Raw genomic sequence first — 22139 nt, 5'->3', positions numbered from 1 at the left:
TCACTCCACTCAGTACATTATCATAAAGCACAATGTAATTACATTTAGCTTGAATAGATAAGTGAAATGAATATATATTGATTTTACCTTTGCTTTAGTCGTCTTTTGGCTGTTGTGGGAACATTAGCACCATAGCCATAAGAAAAAAGAATCCTTTCAGCCTCCTCTTCATTTTCAACTGGAAAATATTGAAGTGTACAATGTGAAATTTTTTTTTTCTTAAAAAGTATGGCAGAAGTGAAAATAAAAGAGGTCATAATAATGAATTAAGGAGCATAAGAACATTTAAAAGGGCTAATGCATAACCTCAAACAGACCATCTGTAAGCAGCAGCAGTTATTTCGTAAAGTATATGCTTGCTTGGATTTGTTCCATCTATTTTTAAAAGGTGTAAGGGACTGCATCATATGACACGTTAAGTATTCTTGTTATAAAGCATAATAATACAGATGTCGTTTTTATTCTGAGATTCAAAGGCTTTCTGCATGAAATGTATGTTATGTACTTATGAAAAAGTAATGATAAGATCAATTTCATTACTTCTCTTCTTGATAAGAGAAATGACTACTTTTAATTAGGAAAGATGTTCATTATTTTATCAGAAGAACAACTTTATCCTAACTTGCAATAATGAAATTATGCATTTAAGTAGGCTACTCTGTGAAGAAAATATACAGTCCTAAGAGTCTATTGATGGCCTTTTTAAAAAAATTACAAAAAACTCAGTAACACCATTTACTTCTAAATTTTGCTATTGTCACACCACTCCCCAAAAGGAATTTTAACTAACAGGTTAATGTTTTATGGGTAAAACGTTTAAATGCGATGACAATTTACTGTAAGTTGAGATGAAAAAATATTTAATAAGGCTATAAAAACTAAAGGTTTCCAGCTCAATTTAAAGCAGTTCATGACATATAACAATTTTTATAACATTATTCATCAATAACCAGTATTTTAATGTCAAAAAGAGAAACCTACTTTCAGAAATGTTTCAGGTTTAAAATAAAGCCAAATATTTTACATTAGTAAGTGAAGCTATTTGCAGGCCTATCACTGTAATATGCACTTATTTGTTGTTTGATCCTTCTGTAGTACAGTAAACATTTCAGGAATATTCATAAGTGTCTTTTTCTTCAATTTTGACCCTATTCACAGTGAACCAAGATCAGTTTTCAGAGGTAGGATTAGTAGTTATGAGGGACACGTGTAAGCAAGCGATGCTATGTGCCATTGCTGATAGTAACAGCTATCATTACTCAGAGCCAAGTTGGCTTCTCCAATCCAGCTCTATCAGAACTAGAGCAGGCATTTAGATACCTATCTGATGCTTGTTTCTCTTAAATAGTTCTAAGGTCAGAAGAAAGAGGGGTAAATTTAGCTAACATCTCAAAAACCCATCAGATATTGATGGACAACTTAAATTTGAGTTTAATACTTACTGGATTAATAACTCATGGGCTAACTATTCTAGTGGTGATTTAATTACAGAAACAATGTCCTACACAAAATGGCAAATGGTACTAAAGAGATATGAATGTGTCTTAGTACCACTATTTTTCCCATGCTAGAGGCATTAGGAAGGTATGGGGAGAATGACATTCACAGAGAATGTGCAGGAAGGAACTGCAATGTGTAAAGGTACAGGGCTGTGAAGTTTCAGTAATTGTGAGAAAAGTGGCTGAAGTTAGTCTGGAAAACAATAGTAGTAGAAAGGGAGGCCAAGTTCCAACTGTGAATGGGACTAAAGTCTCATTTGCTAGGCTAACGGGTCTGGATTTTATTCTACACACAACAAGAAATTAAAAGAGATTAGTACAGGTAAGTGACATGACCAATAGATTTTTGTTGTTGATGCTGATATTATAGGAAAAAAAATTCCAGTAATGGGAAAAGGGTGACCTAGATTGGTAGCACAGAGAACTCCTTACAGGTTATAGTAATAATCCAGTTGTGATTTGGTCCATAATAGCAATGGAGGATGGAGAAAAGAACCTGGATTCTAGACAAATGAGGAGGTATGCAGGTGAGATGAGGCACTAGATAGGATGAGGGAGGAATCAAGGTTGACAAAAGCTAGTTGGGTAATTAGACAGACTTTAACCTTACTAACAGATCAAGAATACAAGAAAATTAATACGTTTTAGGGAAGGAAGAGAAAATATAAATAATGCTACATCTTCAATGACTGCAAGAATTCCATACAGACCTGTGGAATCACTAGCCTGTGGCCAGTCACTGAAATTGTGGAAAGGGATAAAATTATCCAGAAAGTAGGTAAGTCAGAATTGAAGAGGATGAGGGAAAAAAACCCCACAAAACCCTGGGAACCAGAAAGAGTTAGATAAAAGAAGAGACAAAAGCGATGGAGAAGAAACAATCAAAGGCAGGCGACTTATGAAGCAAGAGAAGAGTTTTGAGAAATGTGACAAATGCCCAGCAGAGGTTACAAGTAGGATGAGGATGGAAAGTAGGTCCCTCAATTTGACAATTAGAAATCTGATATTTAAAAAAAAAATTATTTAGCTTCTAGACAATACCTGTACTTTTAACAATTTGATGACGATCTTTGAAAACGAAACTCCTCAAATATACAAATATTAAACTTATTTGAATACAAAAAGCAATTCAAGTGTAAACAGGATACTGTAATTTGCCATGGTTACACCTTAATAAATGAAGTCTAACCATCTTCATGTCAGCTGAAATGAGCTGAATTAGATGATAATCCTTTGAATATTGTACACACTATAGTACTAAGAAAGAATGTTTTGCACTTACATCTTACAAATTTTGTTTAATCAGTAAGTATTCGTTGAACAAGGATAGGAATATTCTAATTTCCAATGTGAACGGATAGAAAAGAACCTAGTTTACTAATCTTCCAAGGACAAGCAAATATATTTTATTCTAAGATACTTTTAAGATGGTTTATAAAATATCATAGCAAAAAATTAATTTATATATCTTTTCTAAAGATTTTATTTAGAAAATATTTACACACATGGAAAAGCTGAAAGAAGTGTACACTCATATATCCAACATCTGGATTCAAAATTAAACATCGTACTACATTTATTTCTCACACATTTATCTATCACTGTATCCATCCATGAATCCATCTTATTTTTTCGATGCATTTCAAAATAAGTTGCAGATCTGTGCCTTCACCCCCAAACAGCTCAACATGTAAATCAACTATAGTTCAATATTACTTATAGTTCTTTTTTAAAAATAAAATTTACATATGGTGAAAGGTACAAATCTTAAGTTTATCATTCAGTGAATTTTGAGAAACATAAACAGTTGACCCTTGAACAACAGGGTTTGAACTGCTTGGGTCCACTCAAACATGAATATTTTTCAATAAATACATTGGAAAAAATTTTTGGAGATTTGCAACAATTTGAAAAAACTTGCAGATGAACTGTGTAGCCCTGAAATATCGAAAAAACTAAGAAAAAGGTAAGTCATGAATGCATAAAGTATATGTAGACACTTCTCTATTTGTATATAGGCATAAGGTAATATTTAATATAAATTAATGTGTTTTCTTACTGTTTTATAACTGTGCTGTCAAAGAATTACATTACCGTACTGTATGTCTCTCTCATAATTGGAGACACTGCGTATCAGCCTATCATCACAAGTACATGGTTTGTAAAAACGTGTAACAATGTTTCCAGTACTGTATTATGAATATGACTATAATACCATAAAAATTTTATAATGATTCATTCATTAGTGTATAGGCTAGGCTACTGTGAAGCAATCATACTGATTACACTGGGTTGTGATAAAGCAATCATATTGCTGCTTCTTCGTTATCCATGCACGAATTTTAATACCTATAAATAAATGTCAATTTCTTTTTCACATTATCGTTTCATTTTTTTGGTAATATATATTTTTTATTGAAGTGTAGTTGATTTACAATGTTGTATTAGTTTCTGGTATACAGCAAAGTGAATATATATATATATTCCTTTTCATATTCTTTTCCATTATGGTTTATTACAAGGTATTGAATATAGTCCCCTGTCCTATACATTAGGAACTTGCTGTTTATCTATTTTACATATAGTAGTTTGTATTTGCTAATCCCAAACTCCTAATTTATCCCTCTCCCACCTCTCTCTTCCTCTTTGGTAACCATAAGTTTGTTTTCTATGTCTGTGAGTCTGTTTTTGTTTTGTAAGTAAGTTCATTTGTATCATATTTTAGATTCTACATATAAATGATATCATGATATTTGTCTTTCTCTTTCTGACTTACCTCACTTGGTATGATAATCTCTAGGTCCATCTAACTTTTCATTTTTGATATCTAGTGTTAGCAATACATATAACATCTACAGTGTTTTGTATCATATAAGACAATATTGATATACGTACTGACAGATAATTCATCTCGTAAACAGATGATGTAAACCTATGGTATTGATAAATACAGTAAAGTACTGTAAATTTATTATCTCCTATGATTTTCTTCATAACATTCTCTACGCATCTTCAAATCTTCTATCTCTGACTTCTGATTTCATCACAATATCACCTTCTTTCTTATAAGGACCCTTGAGATGGGCTCATCTGGATAATCTTATGTCAAGACTTTTGTGAATATTTTCTCTGAGGCATTTTCTTAATTTGGATACCATTCCTCTGTCAGATATAAGACTGTGATTACCTTCTCCTACTCTGTAGCTTAGTTCTTCATTTCTTAAAGATGTCTTCTATAAGAGCAGAAATTTTTAATTTTGATGAAGTCTACTTGGTAAATTTTTCTTTTATGGCAGTTGCTTTCAGGATCCTGTCTAGGAGATTTTAAGTTACCCCCAGTTGCAAAAATACCCATATTTTCCACTAAAGATTTATAATTTTAGCTATTACTTGCAAGTCTCAAATTAATATTAGTGTATAGTGTGAAATAAGGTTAAGGTTCATTTTCAAAAAGATGTCCAATTTTTTTTAGCACCATTTATTGAACAAACTTTCCTTTCTCTAGCTGAATGGTATGCTTCCTTTATTAAAAATCAAATAATCAGACAAGTGTGGGTCTATTTCTTAGTTCTCGATTCTATTTTGTTGTTGTATTTGTCTTTCTTTATGTCAGTAGTATACTAGCTTGATACTGTAGCTTTATATTAAGTCTTGAAGTCTAAGTCTTGAAGTGTAACTCTTCCAATTTTGTTCTTTTTTTCAAAATTATTTTGGTTATTCTAGTATGCATATGTTTTCTTTGCCTTTAGGCAAATAACAACAATGAAATTGCTGGATCACTGGATAGGCTGTTTGGTTTTATAACAAAGTGTCAGTTCTTCCACAGTCTCACCAACATTTGGTATAACCAGTCTTGCTAATTTCAGCCATTCTGGTAGGTGTGCCGTGGTATTATTAAAAGTAGACCTTTTAATAAGTCCTTTGAATTTCCACATAAACGGAATACAAAAATGTTAAAAAGAAAAAGGAATTATGATTGGGACAATACTGAATTTATAGAATTCATGATATATCTATTGATGTTTTAGCAAGTCTTCTTTAATTTTTCTTAGCAATGGTTTGTATTTCATGTTGTTCAATCTATTCCTACGTATTTTATGTTTTGATACTATTGTAAATGAAATTGCTTTTTTTTTTGAAATGGCTTTTTAAATTTCTTTTTCCAATTGTTTGCTTCTAGTGTGTGTGTGTGTGTGTGTGTGTGTGTGTTTATATATATATATATATATATTTTTTTTTTTTTTTTAATTTTATTTTTGGCTGTGTTGGGTCTTTGTAGCTGCACAGGGGCTTTCTCTAGTTGCAGCAAGCGGGGGCTACTCTTTGTTGCGGTGCACAGGCTTCTCATTGCAGTGGCTTCTCGTTGTGGAGCATGGGCTCCATGTGCATGGGCTTCAGTAGTTGCCGCATGCGGGCTCAGTAGTTGGGGCACGCAGGTCCTAAAGCATGCAGGTTTCAGTAGTTGCAGTGCATGGGCTCAGTAGTTGCAGTGCGTGGCCTCTAGGGCATGCGGGCTTCAGTAGTTGTGGTGTGCGGGCTCAGTAGTCATGGCTCGTGGGCTCTAGAGTGCAGGCTCAGTAGTTGTGGCGCACAGGCTTAGTTGCTCTGCGGCATGTGGGATCTCAGTTCCCCGACCAGGGATCAAACCCATGTCCCCTGCACTGGCAGGTGGATTCTTAACCACTGCACCACCAGGGAAGTCCGAGCTTCTAGTATATTTCTGTGTAATTATTATAGCTTGTTAAATTTACTTATCAGTGTTAGTGATTGTTTTGTAATTTGAAAATACAGTCTTCCTATTCCTTTCCGATCTTTATACTCATTTTTCCTTTCTTGCCTTAGTTCACAGGCTAGGAGTTCAAATACAATGTTTAATGTAAGTTATGAAAACAGAAATCCTTGCCTGGTTCTCTCCTTTAAAGGGAAAGCATTTGATATTTCATCATTAGGTATAATATTAGCTGTACGTTTTTTGTAGATATCTTTTTTTTTTTTTTTTTATAAATTTATTTATTTATTTTATTTATGGCTGTGTTGGGTCCCCGCTTCTGTGCAAGGGCTTTCTCTAGTTGCGGCAAGCGGGGGCCACTCTTCATCGCGGTGCGCGGGCCTCTCACTATCGCGGCCTCTCTTGTTGCGGAGCACAGGCTCCAGACGCGCAGGCTCAGCAGTTGTGGCTCACGGGCCTAGTCGCTCCGCGGCATGTGGGATCCTCCCAGACCAGGGCTCAAACCCGCGTCCCCCGCATTAGCAGGCAGACTCCCAACCACTGCGCCACCAGGGAAGCCCTGTAGATATCTTTTATCAGATTGAGGAAGTTCTCTTCTACTCCTAATTTGTTTAGACAGAGGAATATCTGCAAAACTATAGAGATAAAGAAGTATGGAACTTTCAAAATAATGCAATATGATAGGGAATGGCAAGGCATAAAAAAGTACAAAGATAAATAAGTCTAATCATAAAAAGACATGCTAAGGAATTTGACTTTAGGCTGTTTAAAGTTGTAGGGGCATTAAAGCAGGTTTACGGTATGATCAAATCTGTATTTTATAAAGATTACTCAGACTCCATGAAGAAACTGAAGATAAATTTGGAAGCTATCGTAGTTATTAGACATTGGCCTTGGAAATTAAAAAAAAAGGCAATGATAGGAATAAAATAAAAGTTTTTCTTAAACTGGGCTATCAACACAATACAGTCTTTACGAGAAAAGGTGCCCCAAATAAAGTCAACCTCAACTTCAATTGAAGTTTAAACCCATTTTTATAAGAATGCCACTATTATTTCTGACTTCTGAACAGAAATAATGTACTGTAGCAAACATCACAGTCAATGGTGAAATGTTAATTTAGAATATTCCCTTGGAGTCAGGGACATCACTGGAAGACAGAAAATAAAAGGAAAAAAAAGAAGTAGAAATTAAAGTCAAAGTCATCCACAGTGTATGCAATGAATTTCTATCTGTCCTTCAATTTCTATCTGTCCCTCATTGAAATGTCATCTCCCCTCTCAGGGATTCCTCACCTCCAACATGGAATTAACTCAAGATCTCTTCTGTACTTACAACAAGAACTGCCTCTCTCTTGCTAATAGCACTTTAATTATCTGTTAATATGTTTGTCTCTCCCAGTAGACTAGACTAGGAATACCTATAAGCAAGAATTATTGCATGAACTCCATATCCCCATATCCTGGCATATGTATTCACTTAATAATTGTTTAATGAATGAGCTAAATAAATGAAAAGATAAAACCTTGGCATATGTAATCACTTTATTGCTGAATGAGTGAGGTAAATAAGTGAAAAGATAAAATCGATCATAGTTAACCATATTTTTTTGTGATCTCAACTACTAGAATTAAAGTTAACTAATTTAAAAAAATTAATTAATTAATTAATTAGGCTGTCTTGGGTCTTCGGTGCTGCGCACAGGCTTTCCCTAGTTGCGGTGAGTGAGGCTATTCTTTGTTGCGGAGCACGGGCTCTAGGAGCACGGGCTTCAGTAGTTGTGGCACGTGGGCTTTAGTAGTTGTGGCCCGCGGGCTCTAGAGTGCAGGCTCAGTAGTTGTGGTGCACGGGTTTAGTTGCTCCGTGGCATGTGGGATTTCCTGGACCAGGGCTCGAACCCGTGTCCCCTGCACTGGCAAGCAGACTCTAAACCACTGCACCACCAGGGAAGTCCAAAGTTAACTAATTTTTAAAATGTAAAGTATTCTTTCAAAAAAAAAGTTACAAGTTATATTTCAAAGAAATATAGCAAAGCAGTTTTAGAAACAGTATCAAGTTCCTTGTGCTGCCAGAAAAAAAAGCTGTGTGTGGAGTGGTGGGAGACTTACTTTCTGCAGTTTGCATTATTATTTCATCAAGCTCTTTTTCCAGTTTCTCATAAATGTCTAGCCTTGCCTGATGTTCAGAGTTCTGTGCTTGAAGTTCGGTAATACGTTTTTCAGAAGAGGCTTGGAGACTATAAAATTCTTTAGTTAAAACCTAAGAGTGGAAGAAAAAAAATTGCAAAGGCAGAATTAAAGAGGTTGACAGTTAAGACAAAAACATGATACAAAATTTTTTTTTAATGATTTAGACATGAAGAGAAAGTAGCTCAATTAAGATGACTGAGGAGGTAAAATACATTTATTTCTGAGGAAAATAATTAATTTGTTTTTAAATGAAAATTATGAAGCACTTTATTACATAAACTGAAAAAAATTTAAAACTTAGTAATAGTTATAGGAGTAACATTAGCATTTGCTTATTAGAATTCAAAAAATTCAATAATGCTATACTCCTCACCTAGGTGGAGGTTATTTATCTGGTGACCACAGGTATTTGAGAAAGGCTTACAGAGCTGTGTGTAAAAATTATATACTCATAATGAGTCCTTCAGTTTTCCACCAGAGATTATTTCATTTAGTCTTTTTAAAAATTTATTTATTTATTTATTTATGTCTGCGTTGGGTCTTCGTTGCTGTGCGCGGGCTTTCTCTAGTAGCAGTGAGTAGGGACTACTCTTCGTTGCAGTGCACGGGCTTCTCATTGCGGTGCACGGGCTTCTCATTGCGGTGGCTTCTCTTGTTGTGGAGCACGGGCTCTAGGTGTGCAGGCTTCAGTAGTTGTGGCACATGGGCTCAGTAGTTGTAGCTTGCGGGCTTTAGAGCACAGGCTCAGCAGTTGTGGTGCACGGGCTTAGTTGCTCCGTGGCATGTGGGATCTTCCCGGACCAGGGCTCAAACCCGTGTCCCCTGCATTGGCAGGCGGATTCTTAACCACCGCACCACCAGGGAAGTCCTATTGCATTTACTCCTACCATGGTTTTAATAAGATTTTTGTTTTGCTGAACAATCAAAAATTCAAAGCAGCAAATCAAAATGTAAATGTGAAGTGCTACTCGGGGCAGTATCAGAAAATGCCTTTGTATAGAAAGAAAGGCTAAAAAATTATTAAAAAGAGATATAAAAGACATGGACATTGGAGTTATTTTATGTAAGAACAAAAAAATCCTGTATTCTCCTATGGACTCACTGAAGGAATCACTAGGGTGACAATAATGAATTCACTAAAAAAGTAGACATTTCTAGTAACAAAGGAATGTTCTAATGCTTACATTAAATTACAACTATCTAGAAAGTTTACTTACTAGTACAGACTAAATTATGGGGTGATATTACACTTACTTCTTAACACAACATAAGTAATGTTTTCCTGAGAAGCAGTAGAATATTATGGTAAGAATATGGTTTGGAGCCAGAAAGATTTGGATTTCAATCCTGGCTTTGACACTTATTCGTTGTGATCTTAGGTAATTATTCTTTCTATGCCTACCTCAGAATATTGCTGGAAGGATTACATGAGAGGATAAACTCACAGTGCTTAGCAGAGTGTCTAGAACATAGTAAAAGTGCTGAAAAATATTATTATCACTGCAGAAAATACACCTATGAGAACTCTGTATTAAATGGTTTGTAATAATGAGATGTATTGCTTTAATTATCCTGAATTCTCTATTAGTTTCTCTAATGACAAAGTTCACCTTAACAAATGTATGTGATTGTGTGCTTCCTGTGATGGGGAGAAAGAAGATGTGGAAGATCTATTTACAGTTTTTAACAAGCAGAAATTCTGATTTAATATCCTTTTAATCTATTCCATCTCATTTCCTTCAATTATTTCCATCAGAACTCCCTCACCAGGGACTTCCCTGGTGGTCCAGTGGTTAAGACTCCGTGCTCCCAGTGCAGAGGGCACAGGTTCGATCCCTGGTTGGGGAACTCAGCTCCCGCATGTTGCACGGTGAGGCCAAACAAATAAATTAATTAATTAACCCCCCCTCCCCCAACCCTAGATAAATTAAACATCATTCCCCACCCTCCAAATACATTCCTTTGAAGGGCGGAGAAAGAATAACATGGGAATAATATCTGTAGGATGATTTCTAGTGTCCCTGATTGGGTCAGAAAAAGAAAATTCCTGTTTTAGCATTATTCATTCTTGCTGGCTGGAAATGTTTTCTAGAGAATTTATTATAACAAAATCACCACACAGTTTGACAATCTGGAGCTTTCAGAGAGTTCATTACATTGGGATGTAATTCATTAAGAATCTGGTGGCTGGGACTTCCCTAGTGGTGCAGTGGTTAAGAATCTGTCTGCCAATGCAGGAGACACGGGTTCGAGCCCTGGTCCGGGAAGATCCCACATGCCGCGGAGCGACTGGGCCCGTGAGCCACAACTACTAAGCCTGCATTCTAGAGCCCGCGAGCCACAACTACTGAAGTCCGTACGCCTAGAGCTTGTGCTCCGCAACAATAGAAGCCACCACAATGAGAAGCCCCCGCACCGCAACGTAGAGTGGCCCCTGCTCGCTGCAACTAGAGAAAGCCCGCGTGCAGCAAGAAAAGACCCAATGCAGCCAAAAAATAAATAAATAAATAAAATTAAAAAAAAAAAAAAAAAAGAATCTGGTGGCTGGACTTCCCTGGTGGCACAGTGGTTGGCAATCCGCCTGCCAATACAGGGGACATGGGTTCGAGCCCTGGTCCGGGAGGATCCCACATGCCGCGGAGCAACTGGGCCCGTGCGCCACAACTGCTGAGCCCGCATGCCTAGAGCCCGTGCTCCGCAACAAGAGAAGCCCCCGCTTGCCGCAACTAGAGAAAAGCCCGTGAGCAGCAACGAAGACCCAACGCAGCCAAAAAAATAAAAATAAATAAATAAAAAATAATTAAAAAAAAAAAAAAGAATCTGGTGGCTGAATTCCCGTCGAAAGAGAGGATCAGTAAGGATAGTGTTAAATGGCAATTCCTACAGCACAGCTGATACCTTTCATCTGTACCCCACTTTCTCCAATAAAAATACCACACAAAGAAAAACTGCAGAAATGGATATCTAAAGAGATAAAGAATCAAAATGTTGAAGATGAGATATTTCATAAAATACTATTTTAAGAAGAGACTTAAAAGTAGTATTAAATTGAGAGGTACAATTTAAAATTCTCATTCATAACATAGAGAAGAGATTGTCAGAAACTTTTGACTTGGGGTACCTTCCAATACCTCAGTACCCCATGGTGGTGAATTCTCCTTTGTTATGGATTTGTCTGAGTGGCTGCTATGAAAAAATTTATTACAGTTTCTGAGAAGCCATTGAAGAACTTGATTATTGGACCTATGGAAGGCTATTACATTAAAGATTCTTTAGGAAAAAAACCAATCTATGAACATTTGAGTTTAAACACGAATGCAAAAAATCGGTCAACTGCTTTGAGGAATCCATTAAATATCAAGCTTTCACAGTGGATATCTCCTTCCTTTAAACAATAGAATGATAATACAAAATTATATAAGATTATATAGATAACACATATATAAAATGAATGAAAATACAAAATTATAGGTCAATAATTGCTTTAAAAAGAGACAAAAATATAAAGCCAGTGTTTTGAAAGCTTTTGGCAATTGATAATTAAGAAAAAATAGAACAAATTGTTCCCCAGTTATAAATCAATGAGAATACTGGGTAAAAGCCACTGAAAAGTACATAATTATAGCAATCTCTACCTTTCACAAAATTATTTCTCGCTGAATTCATTATAAATAACAATTGTCTAAGATACCTTCTACTACTTCAGAAAAATGGATTCAAACAGTGGTACTACATTAGCTTTCATCAAACCATTCACTCACTCATTAAATACTTATTGAGCATCCACCATAAGTGAGGCGCTGTGTTAGGCATCGGTGACACGGTAATAAATAAACAGTCCTTGTCCTCTCAAAGATCCTAGTTTAACAAAGGAGAAGCTGTAAAGAAACTCCCCTACAGCCTCAGCTTTATCAACCAAAGTTTTTAGAATCATAATATTTTTTACAAAGTTGTTTTTCCATGTAAGACCTTTACACAAGAGAACACAATAATTATTAGTCACCTGCAGCCACAGACCAAGTGGGTAGGTCTATGGGAAAGTGGTTTTCATACCACTTTCCCATAGACCTCCTAAAGTCGCAGCCTTTAGGAGGTCGAGAAATCAATTTAAACTGCAACCAGCTAAAAATAATAGAATAGAATGGTTTAGAAAACATCAGCGCTGTATGTTGTGAAGTACTGGTTAGTGAAATCTTTGTTTCAGTACAGAGAGAGGGGAAGTGCTTCTCTACCTTCCTAAATATAACCCCACCCCCCATCCCAAACACATCCTCAAGCACAGCCATCCAATGTGAAAAGAAAAAGAAACTGCTAGGAATTATAAAATTAAACCATGAAAAATTCCAAAAGATGAATACAAAATCAGAGCTAATCTAAAATGTGTGGGAGAGTCAGCAGTAGCAGATTATGACTGCAGCAATTTCCCAAAGAAGGTACCTGAAGAAGTTTTAAATGCTGAACACTGCTTTGTTTAGAAGTAAGCATCATCTACAATTTTTACTTATGTTTCTTTAAATATGTATTATTTAACATTGTTTTTATGTTTTTCCCTAAGGCTTTATTTTCTGAGACTCTATTTTGTTAGTTTTACTTAACAGAGTACTTTTCAGAAATGAAATTTCTGAAAGATTGTTATAATGAATACTTACATCATTAGCTAATTAATCATGTTAATGATATTACTGCACCTTTCATTCCATGTTTTTCATTTTTATTTTTATTTATTTTTTAAAGATTTTATTGATGTGGACCATTTTTAAAGTCTTTATTGAATTTGTTACAATATTGCTTCTGTTTTACATTTTGGTTTGTTGGTCATGAGGCATGTGGGATCTTAGCTCCCCAACCAGGGATGGAACTCACACCCAGTGCATTGGAAGGCAAAGTCTTAACCACTGAACCGCCAGGGAAGTCCCATGCTTAGTTGCAGCACGTGGGATCTTCAGTTGTGGCATGTGGGATCTTTAGTTGTGGCATGTGGGACCCAGTTCCCTGACCAGGGATTAAACCTGGGCCCCCTGCATTGGAAGCATGGAGTCTTAGCATGGACCACGAGGGAAGTCCCTCATTCAGTGTTATTATTTTTTAAATTTTTTATTATTTTTTAAATAAATTTATTTATTTTTGGCTGCATTGGGTCTTTGTTTCTGCACGCGGGTTTTTTCTAGTGGCGGGGAGCGGGGGCTACTCTTCATTGCTGTGCACGAGCTTCTCATTGCAGTGGCTTCTCCTGTTGTGGAGCACGGGCTCTAGGCTGTGCGGGCTTCAGTAGTTGTGGTACGTGGGCTCAGCAGTTGTGGCTCGCAGGCTTAGCTGCTCCGCGGCATGTGGGATCTTCCCGGACCAGGGCTCGAACCCTGTCCCCTGCATTGGCAGGAGGATTCTTAACCACTGAGCCACCAGGGAAACCCTCCATTTTCTAGTTAAATAAGATTTCCCATTTAAGGGTACTTTTGCCAGCATTTTAAAAACAACAAACAGACCTATGGCAATTTGCATTTCTTTTCTTAGAAATGGTCCATCCCTTCTTTCCACCTCTTTATCTAAATGAGGAAGGTATGTCCTCTTGATAAGAGATCTTTAAAACTTAAGGACACAGGCTCGTTTTCATACATAACACAAATATTATTTATAAAGCTCAATATGATATAGACCTTGTACTTACGGAGCTTACAGTCTGTGTTAATTTTAAAAGAAAAGTTTGTATATGTACCTCCAATTTTTTCTGATATTTTTCACATTCCAACTGACACTGTGTGAGATTTCTTGCAGTCTCCTCTTGTAGAAGCTGAGCACGCTCACTTTCAAAAGATTTTATTTTACTTTGATGGAGAAATTCTGTTACTTTGCTTTCTGTACTAAGTTGTAGTTCTCTGTACCTGAAAGAAGAAAATTATAAAACACTAAAGAAATCTCGATCTATAGAAACATAAACATTACTTCTACTTTTTCCTATATCCCCATATTATTATGCAGTTAATAACTTTTATTTATTCAGCAAAGCTTTTGTAAATAATTTAGAGAGGCATATGTATGGAAATATGCCAAGTCCAGGAAACAAAACATACCAATTAAACTTCCTCTACTCCTCCCCTATTTTCATTCCTTCCATCCAAGAATAGTTATTACCTGTCTATGATTATTATTATTTTGTAAGACATTTAAAATAAAAAATGGTAAGAACAAGTTTCAGTTATATTGCTTAAAATGACTTAATTTCCATATATTTCATAGGCCTTCGTAAACCTATAGCATTGTTTCCAAACTTGCTATTTCATCTAAGTCTAAATAATATCAGATGGAGAAGAATGGCATGAAATATGCACATTAACCTGCATCTTCTTGAGATATTTGTAAAATACATTAAGTTAGTAAATATATATATCTGAATATTACAAGAAAATACAATGTACAAATTACAAAGGTAAATATAAAACGATAAGCAGTCTATTACAACACAGATAAGAAACATTCTCTTCATTGCATAGGTATAGCTAGTAATGAAAACATTTCCATTTAACATATAAATCACTTCATATTATAGATTTGAAAATGCTTCAAGTTGGCTGTGTTCTAACAGAAAGCAAACAAAGACATATTACACCTTTTCAGGGAGCTATTATGAACCCAGTATAATGCTAGATGTTCCTAAAATTCATTTTTTCAAATATTTATTGAGCTAGACACCATGCCAGGTAAATCTGTATACAATGGAAGACAAAATATGTTTTCTTTTTTTTCTTCCCCCTTAAAGAACTTAGTTTTCGGGAGTTCCCTGGTGGTCTAGTGGTTAGGATTGGCACTTTCACTGCTGTGGCCCAGGGTTCAGTCCCTGTTCTGGGAACTGAGACCCTGGTTGGGGAACTGAGATCCCACAAGCTGCGTGGTGTGGCAAAAAAAAAAAAAAAAAAAGAACTTAGTTTTCTGGGGAAGAGAGGCAAATATATATGAAAATTCAATAGAATATGGTAAATGCTTCAATAAGGTAATCCCTAGGTTCGAAGGGAACCTACAGGAAGAAGACTTAACTCAGTTTGTGCAGGTATGTGTTTGTGTGTGCACAGCAGGAGGAGGTACAGGGTGGAAAGTGCTCTAGGAAGTAGAAACAAGAGTATGTGCAGGGCGGGAAGCAGAGAGCACAGTCTGTTTTATTCACAGTACCTCATTTAATCCTTACCACACCTCTAGTAGGTATTTTGCAGATGAAGAACCAGAGGTTCAGAGATTGATTAATTTCTTTAAACAGGAAGAAGGTGATCATAAATTTCAGGTGGGGTCTCAAATTCAGCTATGTTTGAGTCTACAGGAATGATCTTTCCACTATTACATAGTATTCTTCACTGACATTTCTGAGTTCAGATAAACTTTCAAATGTGTTTTAAAGGTCATTTCACTCTTGTAAGTGACAATAACATTCAAAGTATAACCAGAGAAAACAGGCATTAGATACTTGCTACAGGCTACTTCACTCTTGGTACTCTTATCTTTAGTAAAAGCATCTCACAATCAGATTGGTGGACGTTCCATTCAAGCATATTGCTACACATTATTTAATTCATACCAAGGCTTTAAGGTGACTGTCAGCTTGTGTCTTTAACTTTCTGGAAAGTCCAGGCATTAATTTTATGTATATATAAAAGAACAGCTAGGTCATATGGTCACTCCAGTTTTAACTTTTTGAGGAACTGCCAACTGCTTTTCAATGTGGTTGCACATTCTCACCAGCAATTACGAGGGTGGCAAGTTCTCCACATCCTTATCAAAACTTACCATTGTCTCTTTGATGATAGCCATCATCATGGATGTGAAGTAGTAAAAAATTATTTTACTCAAAAATTTATTAATTCAACAATTTACTGACATGAAAATGCCCTGTACTCCCTGGGGTAAACTGTCTTATAAATATAAATGCATAAAACATATGTGAAATCCATACCTATTTGTATGTTAAACTGTGAGACACACTAGACTTCATTACTGAAATAAATTCTTGATAAGTCATTTGGAATGTGATATTTATCTTTAAAAGAATTTGTCTCGAAAAAATTAAACTGCAAAGTTTGCCTTTTTCTGGATTCAGGACATTGTGGTTAGTTCTGAGGTCAATGCTAACTCCAAACAGGAAATGAAAGACTTAGCTTTTAGATTTCACCTGCTCTTCTTATTCATTATATGGCCCTTGAAAGTTACTTTTAGCACTATTATTCTTCCCCTATACTGAACAGTTAAGTAGTTATCTCCTAGAAATTTGAGGATACTAAGTTTAATAAAATGACACTTCTATGAACCAAATGATAATTCTTTTTTTTTAACCAGATATACTTATTTTATATATTTTTTATACAGCAGGTTATTAGTTATCTATTTTATACATATCAGTGTATATATGTCAATCCCAATCTCCCAATTCATCCCACCACCACCACCCCCCTCAAATGATAATTCTAAACGACTCATCTATTCTCATGTTGTTTACACAGTAAAAGAAAATCTGCCTCAAATCATTCTGACTTCGTAATAATAGTTACTCTTTTAATTTAAGTTGAACTGTGAAAATGCTGAGGAAACATCAGAGCTGCAAAAGCAGTTCCAGAGTGAGGAACAGACGACAAGGGTTACAGGCTGACCATCTCAGGTAACTTCCTCCTACTTGTTTTGCTAATATAACCTGTCACATTTTACTTTGTTGACTCAGACTTCTCATTTTATCCTCTTAATGTGAACATCTTATTTGAACTAAGTCAATGTTATTCACATGTTAACAAGTTTATGTTTGACATCCTAACTCAGCATAGTAACCTTAAGAGGTCACATTTCTTACACGGTTAAAGTATAATCAGAATCTCCAACTATTGTTAGCCCAGGCCCCCAATTTGACTAGCTGAGTCTTTACGCTAGCTGGGTTTTTAGTTTTCATACGACTTTCTCATAAATCACATACTACTTTAAAAATAGTAATATAAGGACCTAGAATGAACTGTTTTTGCTCTTAAGGAATATTCACTGCAACGTACTTTGGGCTGGACAAACAAGGAGAATTTTACCTGTTAAAAGGTGAAAATCGGCAATTAGACAGGAAACAACAGAGACGTTAACCCATAAGAAATGCTCTCAGCTATGGTGAATTAAACTCCAAGCTGCACGTTATATTCTGCAGTGCTGAGAAGTAACTACAGGAGAGACATCAACACGGAATTCTGTTCTCAGAAATGGGAGAGCTCACTTGAACAAAAGCACCAGATAAAACACTAAATAACAACAGGTTTTCATAACACTATTTACATCAGCAGTCTTTACATATATACGATGGTGAAAAGTTTGCTCATTACACTCTGATGTATTAAGCCAAGCAATGCATGTTTATTCCCATCTCTAGCAACAAGATTATCACTGGTAAGAAAGTCAAAAACTCCTATAATTATTCATTTTAGTTTTTATTTCAATGAGAAACAACAACTGATCTTTGAATTTTATCCACAAAATGTTCATGGCTTCCCCAATATTAAAACTGGATATGGGACTTCCCTGGCAGTCCAGTGGTTAAGACTCCACGCTTCCGCTGTAGGGGGCACGGGTTCGATACCTGGTCGGGGAACTAAGATCCTGCATCCTGCATGCCGCATGGCATGGCCAAAATAAATAAATAAAATTTAAAAAAATAAAAAATAAAACTGGATATTTATTCTGAACCGAATTATCTAATCTCATTTCCTAGATAGACTTTCTAAGGCAAAATACCCCAAAATATTATATTAAGTGGTGAGGTTCCTATAATCACCAGGACCAGTAAGTGGTCCTTCCATTAAGAAATTCTGAGAGCTGGTCCAGTTTAGAAGTAAGGCAGTGAAGCAGCTGAGGCAAGGCATTTGTCTATGTTCAGGACAACTATGGATAGAAAAAGAGCACAGGAAATAACACCTGCACAAGGAAGATTGGTAAAAAGAAGTTAAGCAAAGTTAACAGGATTTCCAGTTACAGGCAAGGGTTCAGGGAAGGATTTTAGTAGTTAGGCATCAGTTAGATTAAGTTTTGAAAGGGACTCTGGGTAGAAAGTTTGAAAGGGACTCTGGGTCAATACAGAGAAAATACTTGTGGGGTTTAAAAGAATACATGGGAGCAGGTAGTCATGGCTGGACCACTAAATCCTTTGTGTTGGGGAGGATAATTTAATTCTAAATTCCACAAGCAAATGGGGCATACGCTGTCGATAAACTTTCTACATGTATTAAAAGAAAAAAAAATTGCTTTGAAACAGAGATGGGCCTGAGACTCCAGACAGGGATTTCGCTGTGGGAAACTGGAGTTGACAAGGGCAGAAGCTGCCATCTCTAAGCAACTGAGAATCAATCTTGCTTACATGAGTGGGACACCAATCCCATTTTATTTTGGTGTTTCGGGCTCCTCTTTCTCCTTATTCTTTTAATAAGGCTTCATTGAGTTGATGTTCAATTCCCTTTGAATTATTCATTTTAACTAATCCACACCTTAACTACTCTTTGTCCCTGCTATTTCTAATTCTCAGGGGATAAAACTCATTTCCATTCTATTTACAGAGAATTTCGGTTGTGTTTCTGAACCTGTTCTGCATGTATTACTAGCCCTGTACCACATGCTGAAAATGCTTCTGGATGAGTCAGAGTGATAGTTAACCAAACCCTAAGATCCACTTATGCCAATTAAGAACTGAGGGGGAAAGAACAAAAACAAGACACAAAAACCTGTTTGTTTGGATTTTCTGCTTCTATGAACTGAGGAAAAGCTAATCATCTTAGGTTAAAGATACTAAACCACTGATTTTTCAATTATCCCTAAAGATTTGTTTTGCTCTCAATAGTATCTATCTGTATATCTATATTTATAGATCTATATCTAATCTTACATTAACTGGTATTCTATCAACTACATATTTAAAGCATAACGAGTATGAAGTACAAGACACTTAATACTTTTTACAAAAGTACACGTTTTATTTCCTCTTTCATATCTGCTGTTTTATACAGGACTAACTTTCCATTAACCAGAATATTTCTTTCTTTCTTTTTTTTTTTTTTTGTGGCCATGCTGCACGGCGTGAGGGATCTTAGTTCCCCCAACAGGGATCGAACCCGTACCCCCTGCAATGGAAGCGTGGAGTCTTAACCACTGGAACACCAGGGGAGTCCCAACCAGAATATTTCATTCCTCAACATCTAATTCATTTAAAAATATTTTTTGTGCACCTAACTGTGCCAGGTACTATTAGATACCAGAGAACCACAAATAGCATCACTACTCTTTAAGGAACTCACATTGTAATGATGCAAAGGCAAACAAACGTAAGGTGATAAGCTAATAAATTCTAATAATAATAATAAAGTAGAGTGAGGGTAGAGAGAATAATAGAGATATTAGTGGTGGTGTTAGTTTAAAGAGGTTGGGCAGGGAAGGCATTTCTCTGTTAAAAGGTGATATTTGAGCAAAGGATTTAATAAAACCTATATTTTAGAACTAAAATAAGTGATTAATAAAAAAATACTTACTGGCCATGTAAAGATTATATGTATTATATAAGATTTATATAACAAAGACTTTTTCATTTTAAAGAGATATAATGTTAAACATATGAAGGCAATAGGAGTCCTTCAAACTGATTTGAAACTTGGTATCTTAAACCAGCAGTTAAAATTACCTACCCAAACTATACTAATGGATTTACTACAGAGTCTAATCTATATGAATTGTAACTAGAACGAAGAGGACTGAATTTTTAACAAATGCATTGGTGACATCAGGATGAATGCTACTATTTCACAGGACTGGGAAATAGACACTTATTTGAACAAACAATTCGATCACTGTTTAAGAAATGCTTTGAATTCATTTTTATTCTGAAGTAATTCATAAGCCACATAAGAAATGTTCTTTCATCATTTATAGTGTGTCTTTTTGAAAATGGCTTTAAAATTTTTATCTTGATTATACAAATAATACATTTATTATAGAATTTTAGAAAATACAGAAAATAGAAGAAAATGTCAACTGTAAGCTCATAATGATAATTGCTGTTTATATTTTTATATATCTCCTTCTTCTCTGCACAAGTAAATATTTTCAAGTTTTTATTTTTAATTCTGTAATTTATCACATCCATTCTTAGGGAAAAAACTTCAAATATTACAAGTAAAGATTAAAGATCTCCTATTTATCACTTTTCTGTGCATCCTCATTGTGGTTTTTCTTTTCTTTTTTTTTAAACAATACATGTGTATTATACACAGAAGGATATATCAGTCTCCTTTTTCGTTTTTTAAAAAGTGGCTCATGTCACATACACTCTGTAAATTTTTTTCACCTAAGAATATGTTTTGGGATCCATCCATGTCTCTACTTCATTCTTTCCATTTGCTACACAGTAGATCACAATGTGGACATAATCATTTAATTCTAAAATTCATTTATTTTATCCTAAACTGATGAACATTTAGATTGTTTCCAATTTTTAATTATACACAGTGCTTCAAAGGCCACCCTAAGTAATGCCTCCAATTCACGAGCGAATGTTTCTCTAAGAAAGATCATCATGAAGTAGAATTGCTGAATCAAAAGATTTTAAATTTTACGAGATACTGCCCAATTTCCCTCCCAAGTGGCAATATCAATTAAAAATGGTACCAGAAGTGTATGAAATATGGTTTCTCTACTTCCTCTCCAATATTTGATATTATCATATATAAACATGTTTGCTATGCACATTATATATGTAAATCATATCTTCATATAGAATTTGCTATCCTTTACCCCCCGATATAACTTAAAAATCTTCCTGTGCTATTAAACCCCTTTTATAAATATTATTTTTGTTGGCCACATAATTTTCCATTCTTTATTATTCCTCTATTGTCAGACATTTAGCCTCTCCCCAATTTCTTACTTCATTGTTCATACCATATAGTCGTACCCAGTTTATTCTTTACTATGAGCAAAGTATGAATTTCCAGAAACAAAATACATCTTTGAAGGAAGAAGGCTCTTACAATTAAAGGCTGCTCCAAGGACTGTGCTATAAAAAGTAACCATACTGAGCAATGCCAGGATAGTTGGGAAAAGTATATGAGGCCCAAATGTGCCTACTTTGTGGAGGATATTATTGTTTGGATCCATATATCCTGATGTGTTTCTTTAAAAAAATATAAACTTGACTCATTACTTATGTACATATTTAGACATGTATCACGGATATATCTAAAATCACATAAGGACATTTACAGATATCTAAAAAGAAAAGTGTACATTTGGGAGAAATGATATTACTGTAGGTAAAGGTATCTGGGAGATGGGAGGGTGGAAATAAAGTTGCTCTTTTTACATTATGTGGTTTGACTTAAAAGTAATTTTGCTAAAGGCAACTCAAAAATTTTTGATATGGGCAATTAAAAAATGTAAACTTAAGCACCTTCCATTTAAATAATTTTGGCTGACATATATTTTACTTCTCAAAATAAAAGTATTTATTAGCCAAGTAAGGGATGAAGTACTTATCACTACATCATCACTGTCCAGTAAAGTTAAATCTTTGGTTGGTTAAGTTTTTTAATATCCTGAAAACACCTGAAAGATCTCTGAAGCCAGAAATAAGTACTCCTGCTCTACCAGACCTAATCTACAACTTCTAATCCGTTACTTTAAAAAAGCAAACAAAACAAAATCCCAAATTAAAAAAACACAATTTTATGTAGTTTACAT

The 22139-nt window shown here is 35.3% G+C and overlaps 1 protein-coding gene across 5 annotated transcripts in view; it reads right to left on the bottom strand.

The window, feature by feature from the left end:
- Positions 1-22139, bottom strand: part of PIBF1 (progesterone immunomodulatory binding factor 1) — a 220880-nt gene that overhangs the window by 94415 nt on the left and 104326 nt on the right. For all 5 annotated transcript variants that reach the window (XM_082365951.1, XM_082365954.1, XM_082365952.1 and 2 more), the window contains 3 exons: positions 14131-14296; positions 8337-8487; positions 88-178 (listed from right to left, as the gene is read on the bottom strand). In XM_082365951.1, the coding sequence (XP_082222077.1) occupies positions 88-178; positions 8337-8487; positions 14131-14296 (408 nt within the window). The remainder of the gene's footprint in view (positions 1-87; positions 179-8336; positions 8488-14130; positions 14297-22139) is intronic.

Source organism: Balaenoptera borealis (genome assembly GCF_965194805.1).
Source record: "Balaenoptera borealis genome assembly, chromosome: 18".
Classification (NCBI taxonomy): Eukaryota; Metazoa; Chordata; class Mammalia; order Artiodactyla; family Balaenopteridae; genus Balaenoptera; species Balaenoptera borealis.
Note: the sequence above shows the minus strand (reverse complement) of the source record. Positions and strands in the feature narration are given on the sequence as shown.